Source organism: Amborella trichopoda, chromosome 13 (genome assembly GCF_054954075.1).
Source record: "Amborella trichopoda isolate Santa Cruz 75 chromosome 13, AtrichopodaSantaCruz75HAP2 v2.0, whole genome shotgun sequence".
In the NCBI taxonomy this organism is placed as follows: domain Eukaryota; kingdom Viridiplantae; phylum Streptophyta; class Magnoliopsida; order Amborellales; family Amborellaceae; genus Amborella; species Amborella trichopoda.
In genome coordinates this window covers 10,373,333-10,399,453 of record NC_142348.1, presented here as the reverse complement: position 1 = coordinate 10,399,453, position 26,121 = coordinate 10,373,333, and the positions used below count along the sequence as shown (strand labels likewise).

At 35.5% G+C, this 26,121-nt stretch overlaps 1 protein-coding gene across 16 annotated transcripts; it reads right to left on the bottom strand.

The window, feature by feature from the left end:
• Positions 1–303: 303 nt before the first annotated feature.
• Positions 304–23,793, bottom strand: LOC18432160 (uncharacterized). Of its 16 annotated transcripts, none has more exons than XR_002280596.2 (7): positions 23,474–23,793; positions 20,975–21,027; positions 20,625–20,878; positions 3,819–3,896; positions 3,560–3,622; positions 3,121–3,352; positions 304–1,557 (listed from the first exon to the last, which is right to left on the bottom strand). XR_002280596.2 is itself a non-coding variant. In XM_088854890.1 (6 exons), exons 1-6 carry the CDS (start codon positions 23,563–23,565, stop codon positions 1,498–1,500), a joined length of 600 nt encoding a protein of 199 aa, XP_088711016.1. In that variant the 5' UTR covers positions 23,566–23,793; the 3' UTR covers positions 304–1,497. The 16 variants fall into 16 exon arrangements, 8 of the variants coding, with proteins under 8 accessions (XP_088711016.1, XP_088711017.1, XP_088711018.1 ...); XR_002280595.2 differs by having other exon boundaries at positions 304–1,554; XR_016046875.1 differs by having other exon boundaries at positions 20,631–20,878.
• Positions 23,794–26,121: the final 2,328 nt, after the last annotated feature.

The window sequence follows — 26,121 nt, the reverse complement described above, 5'->3', positions numbered from 1 at the left end:
ATTAATATTGTTTTAAATCATGTAACTCCACCATAATTGGTCCCAACCCGGTCGTGCTTATTCCAAGCCCGGAGAAAAGAGTAGGGCTATGTTAGATGGCTAGCCAGTGTAAAACTTTTGGCACATCTTTATGTGAATCCTAAAAGATAGGCATTTCATTAAGTGGAGTGCTCTAAAAGAGCAAAGGCATATTGTCTTTGATAGAGCAAAATGGTATAACAAGATTTGTATAGCCAATTCCAAATAGTTAGGATAAGGCTCATACGATGATGAGAATTATTTTAAATCATGTAATATACTCTCTTTTTTTTTACCAACATTCAAAAATTTTATTAATGACTTAAAATGAAATTACATCGTCAAAAACAGTAAAAGACCCAAGAGAGATGACACCCTTAGCTAATGTATCAGCAACGCCATTAGCTTCACGGTAGACATGGGAAAAAGATATAGATAAAGATATAGAAACAAAAGCATCCATAACCTGTAACCATAAAGATCGAAGTTCCCATGGTATTTTCTGCTCTTTCTTGCATCACCTGATAACATTAAGAGAGTCACCTTTAATTAAACAAATATTCCCCAACCTCATTTCAATGAAAATATGCACACCTTTTAGCAAGGCACTTAATTCTGCAAAATTAGCAATAGCAATACCAATTGGTCATGCATAAGATAAAACAAATATTTCCAACGTGAAAAGCACCACCAATCCCAGCTGGACTCGGGTTCCCTAAGGAGCTCCCATCAAAATTTAGCTTATGACACCCCATAGGCAGAGCAAACCACAATCCCTTAGGCCGGCATCTACTCACATCAAGAGAAAGTAGATTAGAAATATTGATCATAATATCAACTTTTGAAATCCCCCAACCCTCCTTTGCCACAGAGAGACTTCACCATATAGAAAGTTTGATTAAATGAAGTAACCTGTCAAACAGCAAAGCAGAATCCTCAAAAGTTCTCTTATTTCTCTCCTTCCAAACTTCCCACAAAATGACCCCTTTTGCAATTTTTCATATCGTACCACTAGCTTTAGGAAAAAAGGGGAGTGTGAATTGTGTAATAAAATCAAGCAAACTAAGAGGCAACACTAGGGAGACTCCTACTAAGTCCATCAACCAATGCTAAATTCTTGAAGTAAATGAGCAATGGATCAAAAGATGAGCTACTAATTCCCTGTCTTGTTAACAAAGTAAACAAATGTTTGGCAAAATCGTACCCCTTTTCTGAAGATTATCAATTGTTAAAATTTTATCCTATGCAGCCAGCCAAACAAATACTTGAACCTTATGGGGTATTGGCCATTTCCAAATCTGGACAATATTAGGGCAGGACCATCTCCATCGATCATGAAAAAACAAATTGTAGCAAGATTTTACTGAGAAATTTCCATCACTTCAATCTCTTATACTAACATATCATCTTCATCTTGTGAAATATACACTTTGTCCAAAAGTTCCATCAGCGAACACCACTGGGATAAAAGCACATGATTTAAACGCCTATATCTGAAAGATATATTCCATGAATATTGATGGCCTCTCCTTTCCACTGCTTCACAAATCAAAATATTTAAGTTAGAAACCATACAAAACAAATCAGGGAAAACAGGTTTAAGAGAAATCCCCAAACCATTTGTAATATCAAAACAAGACATGTCGACCACTTCCAACATTCCATTTAAAATAACATGAAATGATTGGCCTACAGTTGTAAATAACTCGCCACATGTAATACACCTGTAGGCTGAAGACAACACTCTTAAAAACAAGAAACTTAACAATGGAATTTTTTAAATATTCAATCTTGGACTCAAACTCGTTCCCCACCGATACCAATTCAAACTAAGAAAATCATTCTTTTTTTAAAAAAGTACATAAGTAGATCATTAACTTCTTTTACAAGAAAGTCACAGTCATTCTTGTACCTTAAGTTTCAAATTAAGTGGTTATAAGTGTATCATTAAAAAGACTCAAAGATAAAAAATTATTAAAAAAAAATATTAAAAAACTTCAAACTTTATGACTAATCCATACTATCCAATTTAACATTTAACAAATAAGAATGATGGTAACCTCCATATAATAAAGATAAATGGTCTCATAGCATACAATCTCATTTTTAAAACATTGCCATCACATAAGAGGCTTTGCATCATCTTATGAGTCCTCAATATTCGAGACGGACAAGTTTTTGGAGATATTTGCTTTTTCATTCTTCCTCTTTCCTTTTTTTTTTTTTTTTTTCTTTCCTTATGACAGATTTATTTCATAAAGAACTTCACCATATTTAGACAAAGAATCTACTTGGGCAATAAATTTTCCCAAAAACATCATGGAACTCCGATAGGACTATAACAGCTTAAAGTAGCGGCCAAGGTTTGGCTAAGGTATCAATTAAAGTATGGCGCATTTCTTAAGAGTATATAATTTTAATGCTGAAAATTTTTATTATAGCTTAAAAATTTATTTTCACCTTTAATTTTGAAATTTAGAGCTCTAAAAATTGTACAGATCGAACAAATCTATGAATGTTTGAAAATCATGAAAACAGATGACTCAGATAATGGGTTGCAAATTTTACTACTTCAAAGACTTGAAATTTCATATCTATGCATTTCGACATTGAGATATCAATTGGAGGAATTTTTATAGCTGACACCTTATATAAAGTAATATACTCAGTAAATTTTTATAGATGACACCTTATATAAAGTAATATACTCAGTAAATTTTTATAGCTGACACCTTATATAAAGTAATATACTCAGTAAAGTAATTGTTTTCCAAGATAGGCATAAAATGCAGCAGGATTAAAAGATTCTTTTACATGAATATTAAGGTGTCCACATGCGGCCTTATTCTATTGCCAAGCGTCCTTCGTGGCTTGTTTGTCCTCCGGAGCTAACCTCTCAAAGAGAGAGAGACTGGCCAAAATAGTCAAAAATTCTTTTCAAAGTTTTTCATGTTTCTTTTCTTTTATGGAGCATCAAACATACTTTTCCTCATTTACACTTCTGATCATGAAAACAACACATTATAGAAAACAAGTGCTCCCAATCAATCGATTTGGATTCTAGAGAATTGTCCATGGGCTATTAACAGGTATACGACTTACAGATGCCAAAATGCAGCGAGCTCTAAACAAAATGGCCCAATATAATACTCATTGACGAGCGCTAAATACAAACAGATGCATCCTTCTCGACTTCAATGCTGCAATGGAATAAAAGTTGTGAATTTGATAGCGGGCCGCATTTGCCAATGTTACATATGGAAGAAGATCATCATTTTTTCACATCAGGCTCCTTTAAAGAAGAAAGAGCAAGAAGAATCTTCTTTCTTGGCCCCTAGAGAACACAATGCCTCTTAATAAACAACATTGAAAGTTAAATACTACCGTTCCTGGTGTGTGTGTATGTGTGTTCCATAGAGAGAGAGAGAGAGACCTAATGCCAACCAACCCCAACAAAGGAAAAGGCATAATTCTGGGGCAAAAAGCAATGCATTACACATAAAAAGAAACCCATCAAGGAAAATGTGATCACAGAAAGTACCATGGGCAGTCCCATCTCCTTGAAATCAGCTTCATTCATATGCTTCAAAGCGATCATGTCAACCTGCACAAATACAAATTTAATTACTCCAGATTAGAATGTGAAGGAGTTTCCTCCAGTTACTTGGATAGAGCCTTAGAGAACGAGACCCTAGAAAAAACCTAATGAGAAATGCAATATCAAAAAGAAAGAAATAAAAAATAGAAAGTTTTCACTAAATGAAGCAAACGGAAAGACATCGATTGAAAAGATAACGAACCTCTTCTGCCTGAAATGTAATGGCATATTTACTCAAACCGAGCCTTTTCAGGAATAGTGACACAGTCAGCTCCTGGGCCTGTGATAAGAACAAGATAAGATAGATGCACTTTTGCCATGCCTTAAGAACTTTTATGTTTTGATTATTTCAATGGTTGATTCATTGAATGAGAATAAATGCTTTGGGGGAGATTCCGACCAGAAAGCATAGTGTCAAACAAGATTAGATTTTGATGGACCAAAGTCAAGCTATAAGATTACCAAAATCCTATTTCATGGGGTCTAATGGAGGAAATAGGAAGTTCACCCAATCCAATGACATTTTATATTCTCCTACTTTTTCCCCATATGCTCCATAAACACCCAAAAAGGGAAACAAAAGAAACGGATTCCTAGAGGAACCCCTCAAAAGCCAATGAACCGCCTCTGACAAAGTACCTCGTATATCCATCCACTCTACCTTGGAACAAGATGCAATTTCTCTTTAAAAGTCAATCATATCCCTCCAGAAGCCCAACCTAGTATGACGTAATTCCCTACCTCTCAAAGCCGTAATTAACCACACCTAAAACCCCACCAAAAGCCAACTATAAACCCATTTCCAACAGTAAACCCAGTTCGCCAACCTAAATGCACCCTACCAAAGTCCCCCAACCACTGTATACATGAACATACAAACTAGAAACCCCAAGTCCCTGTCTCCCGATCTCATAGAAGAAAAAGGTATTTCCAGCTCTTACCACAGGCTTTCGGAAAGTCATACAAGCAGCAGTGCCACTAACCAATAAACCTTTATTATTGTGCTAAGGACCTCTCACAGAAATGAAGCTTTCATTGCATTAACAATGACAATGGTATTGAAGTCAAGGGTGCAGACTGGCAGAGAAGTCTTATTACTATATGGCAACATGTTATTACCGACACATCCAAGGCAAGTACCGGTTGGTTGCTGAGGTCAACACTTCCAATGAAGTGCATGACCCTTGTGAGGAGGAATTACTCATGTCAGTGCCCGACACAAACACCATGCGTCCAAAATATTATATATTTAAAATGATGAAAAAGTACATAATATATGTCAGAAGTGGCAAAATAAGTTTTTTGGAGAAACTAGAGGGAAAAAAATTATGATAAGGAAACTTGGTGGTGCAGTGAGGATCAGAAAGCTATTGGTTAAAAACAATTATGTTATAAAACTTGGCAATGTAATAGAAATGATCAAAACTTAAAAGAATATAAAAATGCTAAGGAAATAGTAAGGCTAAACTTAAGTCACATGATAATCAATACAATAAACTGCGGACAAAAGAAGGTGAAAAAGATGTCCCCAAACTAGCAAAAATGACAGAGAGAGGAAGTGCAAGGATCTAGATCATATTAAATGCATTAAGAGTGAGGATCATAAGGTCTTGGTGAAGGATGACGAGGTCAACGAAAGATGGAGAATTAATTTTTAACAAATGTTAATGACGAACACTATGGGAACACAACGTTATAAGGAACCTTCAACATGAACGAGGGCGGAGGTTATATATACATTTATAGGATTAGGATCTCCGAAATGAAAGAAGCTTTGAAAAGGTGACGATATGATAGGCTTTAGGACCACCTGGTATCCCGATGGAGGTTTGGAAGTGCATGGGGGAGATTAACATATGCTGGCTGACCAAGCTGTTCAAGAAGGTGTTGAAAACAAAAAAATATCAGACGAATGGAGGAAACATATTGTTGTACCTTATAAGAATAAATGAGACATATAGAATTGTACGAACTATCAAGGAATCAAACTTATAAGTCACACTATGAAGCTGTGGGAGAAAGTGATTGAGCAAAGTCCAAGGTATAAAACGAGTGTATTAGAAAATATGGTTTTGTGCCAGGGAGATCAACAATTGAAGCCAATTTTAATATTTAAGCAACTGAATGAGAAGTTTAAAGAGAAGGGAAAAGACCTCCACATGATTTTTATTAATTTAGAAAGAGCATATAATAAGGTACCTAAAGATTTAATTTGGTAGGTGTTGGAAAAGAAAGGAATCTCTAGAGGCTATATTGACATGGTGAGAGATATGTATCAGGGAACACTAACTAGTATGAGGGAAACTAGTGGAAAGACAAGTGAGTTTTCAATGAAAATACGGCTACATCAGGGGTCAGTGTTGAACCAATCTCTCTTGGTTTTGATTATGAATGAGTTAACTAGGTATCTACAAGATGAGGTACCATGGTGCATGTTGTTCGTGAATAATATAGTTTTGTTTAATGAGACTAGAAGCGACGTCAGCGCAAGTTAAAACTTTAGGGGGGCGCTTTAGAATCTAAAGGTTTTAAAAGTAATCAGACTAAGACAAGATATCTAGAATGCAAGTTTAGTAATAATAGGAGTAGAAAAAAAGAAAATAAGATTGATAGCCAATAGATACCTAAAATATTATTTTCGATACCTTAGGATAGTAATCCAAGAGAACGGAGAGATTGATGACGATGTCGCACATAGAACTAGAGTTGGGTGAGCGAAGTAGAAATGTGCATATGGAGTTTTATGTGATCGCCACATACCAATAAAATAGAAGGGGAAGTTCTATAGGGCAGTTGTAAGACAAGTCACGCTTTATTGAACAAAATACTGCACAATCAAGAAACAACATATCCGTAGAATGAGTGTAGCTGAGATGAGGATGTTGAGATAGATGAGTAGCAAGACAAGAAAGAATCGAATTCAGAAAAACCCCAGTACCAGAGACTCATCTGGCGCATTGAAGGCAATTTCTCCAGCTGAAGCAAGCCTAAATTGGCAAGCTGAGAATGTAAAGTCTCAAAACTTAGCTTTGCTTCGGATTGAAGAAAATCAAAATACTATGTCCTCCCAATTACAAGGGTTAGTTGGCATAATTGTTCAGTTAAAAGAAAAGATACAGACAATGCATGAGGAGTTACTTCAGATTCTTCATTCGGTTAAAGATATTCATACACAATCGTATTTGCTGACACAGAAAAGAAGGAAAAAGCATTCTTGGAAAAACAACTGCAAAGTCTCGAGAAAGATCTATGGATGAAATCTCAGTATTCTCAACCTTACTCTCAATTTCAACTGTTGACAGGAAACCCTTATATCCCAAGTTATCCAACCTTACGATACCCTGATCCTTTTCCCCCTACAAGAACACTTTATCCTCCTTCAGGTTTGATACCTCCAAGAACTTTTGGTTTTCAATCTCTAAGTTCTTTTGATGATGAAAGACGTTTCCCAGAAGAAATGTTCTTTCCTCAACTTAGGAAAAAACCAAACATTCCTTTTCTGAGTACCTCTCAGATACCTGAACGTAATCCTCCGGGTGTTCCTCAACCTTCTATTGCTACTCAACTTATGTCTACACCACCATGGGCTATACCACCTGTTATTCCTCCTACAAATGAAACTCAAATGTTTCAGCCATCTGATACTGATTCAAATGTCATTGCATCTTCTAAACCATAGAGTCTTACTTCCCCAGAACCTTTCCAAGACATGAGTACCTTCTTGAAAAACTTAGCTAAACAGCCTAAGCTAAATCTCAGGACAGAAACAGAGTCTTCTGATTCTTTGTCAGAATCCTCAGACTCTCCTAATTCCTTAACCTTTACATCATCACTTACTCCAAACCCATTGTTCATGATGAACCCACCAGATCAACCTCATGAGCCAAACCCAAATCCATTTATGGATGAAGAACCTAGACCTCAAAACCCTCCCTTACCTCCAACTTATGGAGATTCATCCAAAGGATTTACTATTGATGATATCCCTCCTTCAAAATGGAATGACAGATTTCGAGAAATACAAACATGGATGCATGCAGAAATGCTTAATCCAGCAAACACACTGGCAAGTACAATTGCAAAAGTCTTGGTACGACTCAAAGGACGTCTATTTGATTGGTATTTAAGTCTTGGTGACTATCGCCAGACACAATTAAGAGGTTCTCAATCCATTGTTGAATTCCTAAATTACTTGGTAGCTGAATTTACAGGTCCGATTAAACATGAACAGATTACAGCTCGTGAAGAATTCTTCCAGCTTAAAAGTTGTTCATTTAAAAGGCAAGACCTAGAAAAAAATTTTCTGAAGTGAACAAGCGCTATCACAAAATAGGCGGAATTGATGATGTAAATCTCAAACAATTTTATCTTGAATCTATTCCTCCTACTCTTGGAAAGGACGCAGCAAAAAAACAATGGAAAATCAAGGATTGACTGTTCAAAATGTTAGTTTTGGTGAAATATGCCAGTATGTCCTCCATGCTTTAGAAAGGTTATGTAACCAAGTCGAATTTGTGAAACAGATGGAGAAAAATAAGCACCTTCTTGGAAAATCTTGTGATAAACCCCATCTCAAGATTAAGTGTGATTCTGAGAAACTCTGTGCTTGTCCCCCTGGTGGCAAAAAGAAGCAGTTTGACAAAAAAAGGAAAAAGAAGAAATTCAAAAGATTTAAATATCTTCGCAGATCTAGATTCAGGAAAAACAGAAAGAAAGGAGATCGTTGCTATATCTGTGGACAACAGGGACACTTTGCAAAAACTGCCCAAACCAGAAAAAGAAGAAAAAGATTATAAATCTTCTGTCTCAAGTTTTGGAAGAACCTGTTGATGAAGATTTAGAGTCTATATTTTCATTCGATGATGCGCAGAATGAGGATACTTTGATATCCATTTCCTATGAAAATGATTTTGAATTGAATGAAATCGGCAACACTGAGGTTCCTGAGATACTGTCACCACAAAATGAGATCCCAGATATACACACTCTTCCTACACAGCCTACTCCTATTGCCCTTGTTCAGAACCTCCATGAACACTATTCCAAACCCTTGACAGTCCAAGCCTCTTTTGATACTGGTGCATCTGCTAGCATTCTGAAACTAGATTTATTAGCAAAACAATTTTGGGAAAACTGCAACCAAACTTTTAGGGCTGCTAACGGAGAAAAATTTCGATCCACCAGATTAGCAAACCCATTCTTATTAAACTCTTCCCTAAGCTTGTTATTCAACATAAACTCTTAGGATCTTACCTCCCAAACAAAGACCTGCTATTAGGATTTTATTTTTTACATCAAGTAAAACTTCAATGGACCTCCACAGAACTCCATTTTAGAAACTTGACCTTACCCTGGATTGCTAATCTTGACCAACCCCAAACCTTACTTAGAACTTGTCCGAGAAAAAATAATTTCTGCTTGTTGTGCCACTTCCCATTCTGAATTCCTGGAAAAGTGCACAAAACCCCTTTGGAGAAACCAGAATTTCTATGTTAAACTCCCATTCAAGAAAAAATGAGGATATTAACCCTACAAAAGCCTCCCACAGAGGATTGAACCCTGATTTGCTAGAACAGCCTAACCAAGAAATTCATGAACTGCTAAAAGTAGAATTAATTGAACCAACCAGTTCACCATGGGCATGTGAAGCCTTTTATGTTAATAAACGTGTTGAACAAGTCTGTGGCAAGCTCAGATTGGTTATCAATTACCAGCCTTTAAACAACTTTCTTGCTGATGATAAATTTCCCTTACCAACCAAATTACATTATTTTCTCAGATTTCAAATGCTCACATATTTTCCAAATTTTATTTAAAATCTGGATTTTGGAAAATAGGCATACATCCTGATGATAGACCTAAAACAACCTTTTGTCTTCCCAATTACCATTTTCAATGAACTGTTATGCCTTTTGGTTTAAAAAATGCTCCTACTTATTTTCAAAAGGTTTTAACCACCATTTTCGCACCTATCTCAACACCAGCTTTGATATACATAGATGACATTCTTCTATTCTCCCCTGATTTAGAAAGTCATGTTCTCCTCTTAGATAAGTTTCATTCCCTTTGTTGTAAATACGGTATTATGCTCTCTGAGAAAAAGTGTGTATTTGCTACTTCCGAAATAGATTTTCTTGGTATGCATTTTCATAATGGTACGTACAGCTTACAGCCTCATATTGCTTTGCTTGAATTTCCTGATACCTTGACTTCTGTTAAGCAAATTCAGCAGTTCCTCGGTATTGTAAATTACATGTCCCCTTTTATACCCAAGCTCTCTTTGTTTACTAGTCCTCTTTATCTGCTGTTAAAAAAGAAAGCACCACCATGGACTAAGATACAAACTGAGTGTGTTTTGAAGCTCAAACAATTATCCCAAAGTTTACCTTCTTTGAAAATTCCTTCAACAGGAAAACGAATTTTACAAACTGATGCTTCAGATGAATATTGGGCTTGTATCTTACTTGAGGAAATTGAAAATGAGAGAATGATTTGTGGCTATAAAAGTGGAAAATTTAAGGATTCAGAACTCCATTACCATTCTACTTTCAAAGAGATCCTAGCTGTGAAAAGAGGAATTGAAAAATTCCAATTTCATTTGATAGGACACAAATTTTTGGTGGAAATGGATTTGTCTGCTTTTCCTAACATGTTGAAGTTCAAGAACAAAATACTTCCGAACCCTCAACTTCTCGGATGGTCTAACTGGTTTTCCCAATGGAATTTTGAATATAAACACATTGCCAGGAAAAACAATGTATTAGCACATTCAAGAAAAACAATATAAACACATTCAAGAAAAAGATTTTCTGAAGACACTCTTCTGCCCGTTATTCCCTTTTTGGGTGCAATCAACTCCATTGATGACAATGAACATGTCCTCCCTGATGAAATTCAAGAAGACATTCTCAGAAAAATCCTAGATTTTAGAAATGATATAATGCAACAAAAGATGCATGAAATAGTTGTCAGAAATCATGGAGATTGCATACAAGGAATTCGACGCCATCCAAACCACCCATTCCTGTTCTTTTTCCAAACCAGACATTACTATGACATGCCAAAAGAAGTTCGTTGCTTGCTTTGGTACCTTACCCAAAATTACCATATCTGTTTCAATTTCCATGTACGAAAACTTCTTTCTTACCTTAGACACTGTCATTTCCTTCAATGGAGCAATTACCAACACCCAAATCCCAGAGCCTTGAATTTTTATAAATTCCTTATCAAATACTTCCAATATACCCAATGAATTGAATCATTTCAATATCCCCATAAACCTTTCCTTATCATAAGTCATCTAGACCATCCTAAAACTTACCCAGACTCATCCACATATTTTATCCAACACCCTTCCATGCAAACCATTGGGTGGTATGATTCCAATCTTCCAAATTTTTGGCCATTTCATCCACCTTTATGGACAGAATTAAAGTATATCATGTCTTGTATTAATCAAATCAAATCCAGCTAGCTTGGATTCCTGTGGATGTCTATACAGGTCATACAGTATGGAATGATGAACAGCCCCGAGGAGCAGCTTTGTTACATCAATTGTACATCTGGCTTGCAGATCGCCCTCCACCTGAAGAACCCCCAGATGACAGCTCCAGTGATGATACCTATTTCGGGCCATCCCATAGTCCATCTAATCCTTCATCTCCAAGTTACGACTCAGATGGATACCCTTTTTACCTTTATCCTAACTCCGATTGATGCTGAAGCCGCATAATGATTGAAGCCATATGAGTCAGCAGCCGCACAAAACTGTTCAAAGCATGCTAAACCGTACCACACTATTCAAAGTATTGTTCAAAACATGGCAGACACTGTAGCAGCACTATTTTGTCGACAGCACTGTAGCACCGACACTTTTCACTGTAACACCAACAACTTTGTCGGCCACCTGTCACTATAACACAGCTTTTTACTGTTCATGGGCCAGCTGTCCCCTGTTCACTGTAGATAGGCCACCTGTCCTGGCCAGCTGTCCTTTTTTATTTTGTTTTGAAGTCCGGATTTGAAATCCAACCTTTATATATAGCCCTGCAAGGCATGAATGAAGGCAGAGCGCTTCTAGAGCCTCTCAGCCTGCTTAGTTCTGGTGTGCTTTCTTCTGCTTTGTCCTGTTTTAATCTTGGTTTGCATTCCCTTCTTATCTCTGCTTATGTTTTTTATGTCTGGAAGATCTTTGTGTATCTTTGTTATTCCATCCTGTCTGACCGTCTATCTTGTTTATAAAAGTTTGTCGACTTTGGTGTGCAAAAGAATAAGCAGAAGAATACAACATGCACACCAAAGTCGACAAACTTTTATAAACAAGATAGACAGTCAGACAGGATGGACTAACAAAGATACACAAAGATCTTCCAGACATAAAAAACATAAGCAGAGATAAGAAGAAAAAGCAAACCAAAACAGGATAAAGCAGAAGAAAGCACACCAGAACTAAGCAAGTTGAGAGGCTCTAGAAGTGCTCTGCCTTCGTTCATGCCTCGCAGGGCTATATATAGAGGTCGGATTTCAAATCCGGACTTCAAAACAAAATAAAAAAGGATAACTGGCCAGGACAGGTGGCCTATCTACAGTGAACAGGGGACAGCTGGCCTATGAACAGTAAAAAGTTGTGCTACAGTGACAGGTGGCCGACAAAGTTGTCGGTGCTACAGTGAAAAGTGTCGGCGCTACAGTGCTGCCGAAAAAATAGTGCTGCTACAGTGTCTGCCGAAAAAATAGTGCTGCTACAGTGTCTGTCGACAAAAATAGTGCTACTACAGTGTCTGCCATGCTTTGAACAGTACTTTGAATAGTGTGGTACAGTTTGGCATGCTTTGAACAGTTATGTGCGGCTGCTGACTCATATGGCTTCAATCATTATGCGGCTTCAGCGTCAATCGAAGTCAGGATAAAGGTAAAGAGGGTATCCATCTGAGTCGTAACTTGGAGATGAAGGATTAGATGGACAATGGGATGGCCCGATATAGGTATCATCGCTGGAGCGATCATCTGGGGGTTCTTTAGGTGGAGGGTGATCTGCAAGCCAGATTTACAATTGATGTAACAAAGCTGCTCCTCGAGGCTGTTCATCATTCCATACTGTATGACCTGTATAGACATCCACAAAAACCCAAGCTACAACACATGATATACTTTACTTCTGTTCATAAAGGTGGATGAAATGGCCAAAAATTTAGAAGATTGGAATCATACCACCCAATGGTTTGCATGGAAGGGTGTTGAATAAAATATGTGGATGAGTCTGGGTAAGTTTTAGGAAAAAGGTCTAGATGAAAACTTATGATAAGGTAAGGTTTATGGGGATATTGAAATGATTCAAGGCTCTGGGATTTGGGTGCTGGTAATTATTCCATTGAAGGAAATGACAGTGTCTAAGGTAAGAAATAAGTTTTCGTACATGGAAATTGAAACAATTTTGGGTAACGTACCAAAGAAAGCAAGGAACTTCTTTTGGCATGTTATAGTAATGCCTGGTTTGGAAAAGGGACAGAAATGGGTAGTTTGGATGGCATCGAATTCCTTGTATGCAATCTCCATGATTTCTGACAACTATTTCATGCATCTTTTGTTGCATTATATCATTTCTGGAATCTAGGATTTTTCTGATAATGTCTTCCTGAATTTCATCAGGGAGGACATGTTCATTGTCATCAATGGAGATAATTGCACCCAAAAAAGGAATAATTGGCAAAAGAGTGTCTTCAGAAAATCTTTTTCTTGAAAACATATCAACTAATACATTGTTTTTCCCGGCAATGTGTTTATATTCAAAATTCCATTGGGAAAACCAGTTAGACCATCTGAGAAGTTGAGGGTTCGAAAGTATTTTGTTCTTGAACTTCAACATGTTAAGAAAAGCAAACAAATCCATTTCCACAAAAATTTGTGTCCTATCAAATGAAATTGGAATTTTTCAATTCCTCTTTTCACAGCTAGGATCTCTTTGAAAGTAGAATGGTAATGGAGTTTTGAATCCTTAAATTTTCCACTTTTATAGCCACAAATCATTCTGTCATTTTCAATTTCCACAAGTAAGATACAAGCCCAATATACATCTAAAGCATCAGTTTGTAAAATTCGTTTTCCTGTTGAAGGAATTTTCAAAGAAGGTAAATTTTGGGATAATTGTTTGAGCTTCAAAACACACTCAGTTTGTATCTTAGTCCATGGTGGTGCTTTCTTTTTTAACAGCAGATAAAGAGGGCTAGAAAACAAAGAGAGCTTGGGTATAAAAGGGGACATGTAATTTACAATATCGAGGAACTGCTCAATCTGCTTAACAGAAGTCAAGGTATCAGGAAATTCAAGCAAATGCTTAGCAATATGAGGCTGTAAGCTGTACGTACCATTATGAAAATGCATACCAAAAAAATCTATTTCAGAAGTAGCAAATACACACTTTTTCTCAGAGAGCATAATAACGTATTTACAACAAAGGGAATGAAACTTATCTAAGAGAAGAACATGACTTTCTAAATCAGGGGAGAATAGAAGAATGTCATCTATGTATATCAAAGCTGGTGTTGAGATAGGTTCGAAAACGGTGGTTAAAACCTTTTGAAAATAAGTAGGAGTATTTTTTAAACCAAAAGGCATAACAGTCCATTGAAAATGGTAATTGGGAAGACAAAAGGTTGTTTTAGGTCTATCATCAGGATGTATGCCTATTTGCCAAAATCCAGATTTTAAATAAAATTTGGAAAATATGTGAGCATTTGAAATCTGAGAAAATAATGTAATCTGGTTGGGTAAGGGAAATTTATCATCAGCAAAAAAGTTGTTTAAAGGCTGGTAATTGATAACCAATCTGAGCTTGCCACGGACTTGTTCAGCACGTTTATTAACATAAAAGGCTTCACATGCCCATGGTGAACTGGTTGGTTCAATTAATTCTTCCTTTAGCAATTCATGAATTTCTTGCTTAGCCTGTTCTAGCAAATCAGGGTTCAATCCTCTGTGGGAGGCTTTTGTAGGGTTAATATCCTCATGTTTCTTGAATGGGAGTTTAACATAGAAATTCTAGTTTCTCCAAAGGGGGTTTGTGCACTTTTCAGGAATTCAGAATGGGAAGTGGCACAACAAGCAGAGATTATTTTTTCTCGGACAAGTTCTAAGGTCTGGGGTTGGTCAAGACTAGCAATCCAGGGTAAGGTCAAGTTTCTAAAATGGAGTCCTGTGGAAGTCCATTGAAGTTTTACTTGATGTAAAACATCAAATCCTAATAGGTCTTTGTTTGGGAGGTAAGATCCTAAGAGTTTATGTTGGATAACAACCTTAGGGAAGAGTTTAATAAGAATGGGTTTGCTAATCTGGTGGATCAAAAAATTTTCAAAGTTAGCAGCCCTAAAAGTTTGGTTGCAGTTTTCCCAAAATTGTTTTGGTAATAAATCTGATTTCAAAATGCTAACAGATGCACCAGTATCAAAAAAGGCTTGTCAAGGGTTTGGAATAGTGTTAATGGAGAATCTGAACAAGGGCAATAGGAGTAGGCTGTGTAGGAAGAGTGTGTATATCTGGGATCTCATCTTGTGATGACAGTATCTCAGGAACCTCAGTGTTGCTGATTTCATTCAATTCAAAATCATTTTCATGGGAAATGGATATCAAAGTATCCTCATTCTGCTCATCATCTAATGAAAATATAGACTCTAAATCTTCATCAACAGGTTCTTCCAAAACTTGAGACAGAAGATTTATAATCTTTTTCTTCTTTTTCTGGTTTGGGCCGTTTTTGCAATGTGTCCCTGTTGTCCACAGACATAACAACGATCTCCTTTCTTTCTGTTTTTCCTGAATCTAGATCTGCGAAGATATTTAAATCTTTTGAATTTCTTCTTTTTCCTTTTTTTGTCAAACTGCTTCTTTTTGCCACCAGGGGGACAAGCACAAAGTTTCTCAGAATCACACTTAATCTTGAGATGGGGTTTATCACAAGATTTTCCAAGAAGGTGCTTCTTTTTCTCCATCTGTTTCACAAATTCGACTTGGTTACATAACCTTTCTAAAGCATGGAGGACATACTGGTATATTTCACCAAAACTAACATTTTGAACAGTCAATCCTTGATTTTCCATTGTTTTTTTGCTGCTTCCTTTCCAAGATTAGGAGGAATAGATTCAAGATAAAATTGTTTGAGATTTACATCATCAATTCCGCCTATTTTGTGATAGCACTTGTTCATTTCACAAAAGTGTTTTTCTAGGTCTTGCCTTTTAAATAAACAACATTTAAGCTGGAAGAATTCTTCACGAGCTGTAATCTGTTCATGTTTAATCGGACCTGTAAATTCAGCTACCAAGTAATTCAGGAATTCAACAATGGATTGAGAACCTCTTAACTATGTCTGGCGATATTCACCAAGACTTAAATACCAGTCAAATAGACGTCCTCTGAGTCGTACTAAGACTTTTGCAATTGTACTTGCCAATGTGTTTGCTGGATTAAGCATTTCTGCATGCATCCATCCTTGCATTTCCCGAAATCTGTCATTCCATTTTGAAAGAGGGATGTCATCAATAGTAAATCCTTTGGATGAATCTCCATAAGTTGGAGATAAGGGAGGGTAATGAGGTCTAGGTTCTTCATCCATAAATGGATCTGGGTCTGGCTCAAGAGGTTGATCTGGTGGGTTCATCATGAACAATGGGTTTGGAGTAAGTGATGATGTAGAGGTTAAGGAATTAGGAGAGTCTGAGGATTCTGACAAAGAATCAGAAGACTGTGTTTCTGTCCTGAGATTTAGCTCAGATTGTTTAGCTAAGTTTTTCAAGAAGGTACTCATGTCTTGGAAAGGTTCAGGGGAAGTAAGACTCTGTGGTTTAGAAGATGCAATGACATCTGAATCAGTATCAGATGGCTGAAACATTTGAGTTTCATTTTTAGAAGGAATAACAGGTGGTATAGCCCATGGTGGTGTAGACATAAGTTGAGTACAAATAGAAGGTTGAGGAACACCCGGAGGATTAGGTTCAGGTATCTGGGAGGTACTCGAAAAAGGAATGTTTGGTTTTTTCCTAAGTTGAGGAAAGAACATTTCTTCTAGGAAACGTCTTTCATCATCAAAAGAACTTAAAGATTGAAAACCAAAAGTTCTTGGAGGTATCAAACCTGAAGGAGGATAAAGTGTTCTTGTTGGGGGGAAAGGATCAGGGTATCGCAAGGTTGGGTAACTTGGGATATAAGGGTTTCTTGTCAACGGTTGAAATTGAGAGTAAGGTTGAGAATACTGAGATTTCATCCATAGATCTTTCTCGAGACTTTGCAGTTGTTTTTCCAAGAATGCTTTGTCCTTTCCTTTCTGTGTCAGCAAATACGATGTGTATGAATATCTTTAACAGAATGAAGAATCTGAAGTAACTCCTCATGCAATGACTGTACCTTTTCTTTTAACTGAACAATTATGCCAACTAACCCTTGTAACTAGGAGGACATAGTATTTTTGATTTTCTTCAGCTGGAGAAATTGCCTTTAATGTGCCAAATGAGTCTTTGGTACTGGGGTTTTTAATTTTACGCACATGCTTGTCATGATCTTGAATTTTTTCATAATCATGCAAAGAAGGAAAATTATTAGCATAATTAGAACCATGAGGGTCAAAAGCCATACATCCAGGAGTTTTATCAGTATTATCAAAAGCATCTTTCTTGTCATCCCATCCAGTAGGGATATTAGGTTCAGAAGGTCTGGGTTTTTGACTGCCATAAGTAACATAATAATCCCATCTTCCAGACGGTTCACCAAGTAAACCAACTGTTGGATCTCCATCAAGAAATCTTTGATGAAGCTTTTGCTGAGATCAAGTTTTCTTTTTGTGTCTTTTTTGTTTCTTTTCAAAATCATCATCTCTTTGAACACAAGTAGAGCAATCACAACAATCAAACCAATTATGACCATCTGCAGTTTTCTGCATTCGAATAGGGACTCGGACGATTCCTAAGTTTGGTTACCATAGCCCTCAATCTCATTTTCTCAAATTTTTATGGGACTTTCAATCTATAGAGTTCTCATTGTGCATGTGTAAATAACGCTTGTGAGGTTTGTACAAGCCGCCCACCTTATACCATACAACTAAGGCGTACCTCTAAATTTTTCCGGAAGGTGTACCTTCGATGTCACAAACTTTACAGTGGCTTGAAATCCATATTTGAACCTAATTATGAACTTTAAAATTCCAAAAATTGTGCAGATTGAGCATATCTATAAACACTTCAAAATCTTTAAAATAGACGGTCTATTTAACTTGTTACAAGATGAATTATTTTTAGGACTAGTCAAGCTGATCAATAAGAAAGGTTTCCAACTTCAAAACACTCTTTTCTATAGGATTTTTGTACATCATATAGTCAAGCTGATCAATAAGAAAGGTTTCAAACTTCAAAACACTCTTTTCTATAGGATTTTTGTACATCATATAGTCAAGCTGATCAATAAGAAAGGTTTCCAACTTCAAAACACTCTTTTCTATAGGATTTTTGTTACATTGTTTCCGACTTCAAAACACTCTTTTCTATAGGATTTTTGTTACATTGTGTGTGTTTCTATAGGATTTTTGTTACATTGTGTGTGTGTGCGTGCGTGCGTGCGCGCGTGCGTGTGTGTGTGCGTGTGTGTGTGTGGAGTTAACAACCCCTCAAAATACAAAGGTTCAAGTTAGAAGGGGTTGTGATGGGTGTATTTATCAAAACAATCATTATTTTTTATTAAAAAATTATTTAAATAGGTAACTTTATCATCAAGCAAAGGCAAATTTGAAATTTTCAATAAAGTACAATGGCATTTTGTAAGTTAGTATCCTGGAACTTTATTTGTAGAGTGCCCTCGTCCTTTAGTTGAAATTTCAATTTACCCCTTATGGAGATGACAAACGTACCCTTTGTCTTGTAGTAATATTTGCAAAATTGCCCCACAAAAGTAACTTTCTTAAAAAACTAGAGTACAAAATTAATAAATCCACCTTTCACAACTCTCTCTAACTTGAGCCTTTGTAATTTGAAGGGTTGCGCAGTTTAGAATATCCCATATATATATATATATATATATATATATATATATATATATATATATATATATATATTAGGTTGCTTGGAAATACTCTGTGTGTGTATATATAAATCAAGCAGCTCCCAGGCGCTCCCAAGGTAGGAGCTTCAGCTATGGATCGATCCTAGGCTCCTGCTCTCACTCCAACTTCCGTACCCGCTCCACTCACAACAACTATGGGCAGAACCTTGCCTATAAAAATACACCAGAACCCAAAGACATAATTCTGTCCAATTTCAATTTTCAAACAAAATACAAGCCCAGCTATCACTAATAAACATATCTGATGCAGGGAGAAAATAACAACCATAATAATAAGAATAAAAAAAGAAAAGGGATGAGAAAATATACCTTCTCTCAAAGTCTGCAAGGGAGTCCGCCCCAAAAAAATCTTTTCACTAAATTAATTTACTCTTACTCATTCTCATTCTCCTATCTTTATAATGAGGGACTCTTCCCTTTAAATACAACATAAGAAATAAAAACCCATAAAATTCTCTCTCTAACTTGCATGATTTTCCCACACGTTTTCCCCAAGCCCCTATTTTCTCTCTAAGTCACTTACTTCCCTCTATTTCCTCCCACGTAATATCTATCTCCCTCCCATGTCATCTCTCTAAATCTTATGTTATCTTTTCTTTCTAAAAAGATAATAAAAGATAACTTCTACTTAACAGATAACTTCTATTTATCATCTTAAAAGATAAGTTATTAACCAAAAGATAAGCCAACTCACGCCCACTAACTCACGTACCAAAAATCCTAAATCCACTAAATCTAGCCAAATCTCTACAATAAAAATATAAAAATGGAGAATAAAATAAAAAAAACCTAATTTTTTTATTTGCATCAATATCTTAGTGACTAACATACATGAGGACACTTAATCAAATTTTAGAACTGTAATATAAACTAACGCACGCAAATAATGACCTATAATAAACATTGTACACACCGAGGGAAACAAGGATTTATAATTGGGAGACACAATAACAACTTAAGGGTGAGAGGAAACCTCACTCCAACAATGCAAAGGAGATGATACTACTGCAAGATGGACACATCCTACTTACTCCCTCGACCTCAACAATCCATAGAGGGAGTGACAGCGGATGCCAAAAATACATCGACCACATGGACACATCTTGCCTACTCCAGCAAATTCCATTGCCCATATTGAGAATGAGAAAGGATGCCAACACATACATCTAATCTTCTCTATATGTAAGAAGCACTTGAAAATAAAAAAAACAATTATCAATGAGCAGCTCACACATCAACTTGCCAAGCTGCAACATGCATTTTGGTCAATGTGAGTCCAGCATTCCAAATTGGCAATCATACAGGCCACTCAACCACAAACTCGCAGTCATCTGAAATGACGACCCAAAAGCATCAAAACATGTTTTGTAGTGGCATCCAGATGAGTCCTTAAATAATAGTCGAGTCATTAATCCATCAACCTTTTTGCTAACATAAAGAATCACAAACCTTCAGTTTTCAAAAGAAGATGGACTAAATTATAGCCATTGAATTACATGCATACAATTGATCTAAGCCCTATTGATCCCAAAAAGATGAGAACAGGGACTGTTCAATTTGTCACACTCTTCAATAACCAAACAAAATAAGTCAATTCCGAAAGAAATTTTTTCTCCACATTATTTACTACTAATAGATGTTGGTTATCGATAGAGACCCATCAAATAATGATAAAATGCAGCACAATGTGGACCATATATCTGTGCTCACAAGATCCTAAGGAGGCTGAAACTCTACATTTCTCTGCTAAAATTAACCATAAAGAGCAAATAATGGGTGATAGAGCAAAGCAACTATAAAAGAATAAAAAACCAGAGTCATTTACTTGATGGTATCATCCAAGAACATGTGATTCTGCAGGAGAATGGCTATATGTAAGGCAGAGAGATTACAAAATTTCTAAACTTACTATAACCTGCTTTTTGTGTTCTGTGGTAACTGGTTTAGATGCAATCTGAGCTGTGGGTTTCTTTAACTCAGCATCAGATCTTCCCTTGACATCAGGTGCAACAGTGGGGGTGGCATCTGAAAATGGATTCTTGGTTGTGCTCAACCTTTTATCAGGCATTCCACTTACATTACTTTGACTATTGATTTTAGAGCTTTGAGGAACCTCCATTTGCAAAAGCTTTCTTCTCAAATCTTGATCAGTAGCTTTACCATCTAAGCATCCAAGGACATGAAAAGGTTTGAAAACTACATGGAAGTAAAATCTTATATGGAAAACCAGAACTTATTATCAGAATGTAAAACCCTTACATGCATGTTGAGATTCCTCCTGGATGCTTTTGCCAGAAACATCTTGGCGCTGCCTGTAGAAAATAATCATGGAAAATAAAACCAGTTAATTTCATGCTAGAGAAATTGGTAGCATTTTTTCTTTCATTGAACTGTACATAGAGTATGTCATATGTAGCAGCATCTCTAACTAACACGCTGTTCACAATGTATTTAGTCTTCTATTTGACAAACAAAAGCCAATTTATCTTTCTAAATGTACACAAATCAAAGAAAGTTCTGACAAAAACTTAGGTTGTCATGCGTCTAATTCATACAATTAAACTTAAAAAAAATGGAACTTCATCGGACACTAAGATAATTGTAATATATTTTCCCCGAATATCCATGAAACAAACATACACAACCATTGATCATGGTGAGGAAAAAACTTAAAAATTCTTCACCACTGAGTAATGAGAAGAACAGCAACAAAAAAAGTCAAATCTAGAAAAGTCATATATCTGCAAAATAGCAGGCAAATTTTTACTCATGCTTCATAAGGTTGAAACAAATCATGTTCGAGAAAGCCTGAATCAATGGAGTCAACAAACCTGAACTAAATGATATGAAAGAAAATCAGTGTGCACCTAAAGAAAGTTTGGTTTCAAAAATAATCTTAACACTGTAATAAACCCAAAATATCATATTTTTCTTAATTATGAAACTTAATAAATACTGTTACCAAGGACCAGATCGTGATCACCTGTCCCAAAAGTAAAAAGCAAAACATGTTGCCAAAATATAGGTTTGGCATATGCCTAATGATTCATATTAGTACTACCTTTCTTATTCTATGGCAAATGATCTATGTATAATAAATTCAGAGATTCCAGGAGACCTTATGAACTCCCAAGGAAAACACATAAATACAATATCCGTGTACATAAACACCAAATTTAGGAAGCATTGACAATTTTGGTGCAACTTAACCATCTTGGCTTTCACAGTTGAACTATTCTGAAATTGGCTTTCACAGTTGAAGTATTTAATAGTACCACATTCTTCATCATCACCCTCAGAGCCTTTTCCCAACTATTTGGGAAAACTTCCCTTAATAGTACAACATTACAAATTTCTAAACTTTCCTTAATAGTACCACATTCATTTAACACAAATTTCTAACTCTTCACACCTGACTCATATGAAACATTCCCTCTTAAGTAAAGCAACACCACCTTCAAGAGTCTTAGCATGTGTTTTTCTATTTGCCAATATATTTGTCGCAAACTAGTAGAAAACTCCAATGTTTTTAACCAAAAGAACAAACTGCTAACTCTAAAAGCTAGCCCTAATCTTGAAAACCAGATAGAATCACTCTTTTTTGCATAAAGATGACGATCTCAGCTAATTCTGTCCTTGAATTGAGACAGCTATCTTTTGGAAAACACAGAAAACTATGCAATTCTTCTATATCCTTCTCACCCATCTCATTCACTTACAGCAAGGCAACCACAAATTCAACAAATTCTTAAAGAACACTCCTCTAGTAAATCTGGCTTCTAAAGATAGGCAACCCATATCTTTATGCACTTATGCTACTTCTCCAAAGAATCGATGCCCAGTTATGCACTTACACAACTTCTCCAAAGTATAGCTACCCATTTTCATTTTCATTTTCTTTTTGTGATAAAATAGAAGTATCACTATTTCTTCAAAACATTTGTTCAAAACTAATGGGCTTTCATGATCGCCCCTTCACTAAGGAAAAGTGTTTGGTGCGTCAGGTGACAACAGTTGTTGGACCACCGGAAATCTCGATTTTTGGGCTTCATCAGCACCATCCAATGTAAATGAACGGTGAAGATGTCAGGGGATACAGTCCAGCAGCTGCATCCCTGACACTCTAAACCCTGATCTTTCACTAAACCGTAATGGATTTTGTGAAGTGGAAACATAGAAACTACACATACTTATAGATCCAGGCACCAGTGATTCTTCCATAGCAGTTTTACGAGTGGTCTGCTTGGTGTGAAACAAAAACTTCCAGCTAGTATTACACAGTGGTTATGTTTATTGAGATAAGAGTGAATAGGCACATATTAGCAGTAAAATGTTGAGAAAGAAAATATCCACCATAAAAGGTCCAATGCAAAACAAATGCGACAATTTGGAGCATTTATATAAAGCCAATAGAACATATCTTAATCCATCACCAAAGAAAAGAAAAGGAAGAAAAAAAAAGAAGCATAAATATCCTCCATTTGACTAAATGTACCTTCCAAACTTGCCAAAAACAAATTTGCAGTTCATTCAATAAAATACGCATTACCAAAAAGACTTCCCTTTTTCAACGAAGAGCAAAAAGCGAAAAAAGGAGCAAATAATAACACATAATCAAATGAAGAGAGAAAAAAGTGAAAAAAGGAGCAAATAATAACACATAATCAACTGAAGAATCAGAATCCAGTAAAAGAAGGTCAGGGCAAGAAAATTAGAGCAAATATAACTCCTGATTAGATAAAGAATTGGAATACATACCGTTTTTCAGCTCCATAGGTATCATAGCCATTGCCGAGTCGATCTTTAACTGATCTTTTGGTACCTAAAGGATTGAATTTATCTGCATACATTTTACTAGGGCAAGAGCACAATACAAGACCCCAGAAATTGGAGTAGAACCAAGATGTCACTCTACCATAACAAACTCTGGCTCAATTCAAACACAATTTCTTCTGAAGCACTTAAATTAAGAAAGGGAAAGCTATGGATAATCTGAAACCAATAAACACCTTAAAAAACAATGAAAGAAAGATATCTCAAGGAGAAACTAAACCCTGGAAAGAGACGACATCCTAGGGCTTATTCTCACAAAAGAGAAATGAGAGCCCTGAATTAGGTCAGAGTCAGAATCTTATGAGTTCCGTACAAATTCAGGCATGAAAGGCTAGGTCACAGAGGCCATGGCGGATCACTGTAGACTTATTGAGCAGAAGCAGCGCTTTCTTTAGAGAGAGAAATGAAGTTCGGGTTTTTAGTGAGAGAGAGAACCGGGAGATGCTAAATCGCGCTATGTTTTATACTAATTACAAAACCACCAATTTCCTGCAAGTGAAAATGGATACTAAAAAAACAAGTTGCTGCGCCTTGTTCTCATATACCCGCTAACCAGCGGTGTCGAAAAAGCGGAAAACCGGGCAAATTTCCGAATCAGCGATCTAAATAGATAGTGGGCTGATTCGGCCTTAAAAAAAGGTCGTAAAAAGATTAATTTTTTATAATTTTATTTTATAAGGCAATGATTTCATGCAATCGATTCCGTAGTAATATGATGTAATAATTTTAAAAAATCATCTTATAACCATTTCAAAAATTTGAAATATATACTTTTCATTCTAATAAAAATCACAACAAAAAAAAAAAAATTGAAAACACAACTTATAAAGTATTTGTTTAGCGCAATTAACATAGGCAGTGCGTTTTGGAGAGATGCTTAGATCTAGACCTTAAAATGATTTTTTTATTTTCATTTGTTTTTATGGCTTTTTTATCATTAGATGAACAATGTCAAAGAAGAAAAAAAATGATTTTAAGTATATAAAAGCTAAGATCTTGAAATTAACAAAATGAATGGTCTAGATTTGTTTTTTAAAATGACTTATTTTGACCATATCTACGAGTTCAAATTGATTTTTTTTTTAAAGATTGATTATTGAGATAAAGAGAGAGCGTGTGTAAAATTTAAAGTCATACAAATACCACAACCATGGTTTTCTAGTAATGTCGTTGCATTATATCATGATACAACTGTTGTATGGGATCATTGCTCTGTTTTATAATAGGGGAATGATTTTCATATATCGTTGCATAGTAGTATAGTGCAACCACACTTATAGAAAAAGTATAATGCAATCCACCTGTAGAAAATTATGTTTTTGGCATTTGTATGACCCCAACTTTTGCACACACATTCTCTTCATCCTCATAATCAATCCTATAAAAAAAAATAATCAATTTGCACTTTAGATATAGTCAAAATTAGTTCCCTCCAACAATGAATATGGACCATCCATTTGATGAATTTCAAGATCTAGGCTTTTATGAAATCAAAATCATTTTTCTTTTGTAATATTGTTAATCTAATGACAATAAAATTATCTAAAAAATTTTGAAAGAAAAAAGATCATTCTATGGCCTAAATCTAAACATCTCTCCAAAATCGAAGGCCTATGTTGATTGGGCCAAAAAAATTACTTTTTAGGTTGTGTTTTCAAATTTTATTTTCTTTTGTATTGTTCATTAGAATGAAAATAGTGTATATTTCAAATTTTGGACCAAACAAATGGCTCTAACATAGTTTTTTAAAATTGTGGCATCACATTGATATGCAACGTTGCATGAAATCACTGTTTTTTTAAATATTATTAAAAAATTGAGGGTACTTCAACATAAATTTTTATGTTATCGAAAATATATAAATTTTGATCGCATGTTTGATGTTTATGTTTGCTGATCATTACATTGATTTTGTAATTAAAATGAAGTTTAAAATGCAACTCATTGCAATGACATGGATCTAGAGAAGCATGCACTTATCAAGAAATTATATTGTTGTCGTATAACAATATAGTGATTTGAAATTTGAGTTATTTCACAAGCTGACAATAGTATATATTAAGCTCGACAACTACAACAAGCTTGCGACTGGACTCTAATAGGAAGAAATAATAGGCAAAACTAGAATGCATAATACATGGATGATAGTTGGAATCCCCTTCTATGAATATCAAAAAAAATATATACTCTTAATAGGAGAATTTATTAAAATACCTACGAGAGATGAACTATTTAAAAAATTACTCTTTTAAGCTATTTTATTGGTATTTTGAACTTAAATCGAAAGATTTCTATGAGTAAATTATTAAATTGTTACTCTTATGAGTAATTTGATTAAAATCAACATAATAAATCAGTTATTATAACCCTATTAATTATAGTTCCATTAATTTACTTATCGTAATTGCATTGTATTATCAATATTTAATTTAAATGTTATTAAGCTATAATGTAATATTTATAACAACAATATAAATCTACAAAATGTATTTTATATGATATGATTCATCAATAATAATCATAGTTTTTGTAAATAATATTAAAAAACGTAATTAGCTACATATTAACAAGAA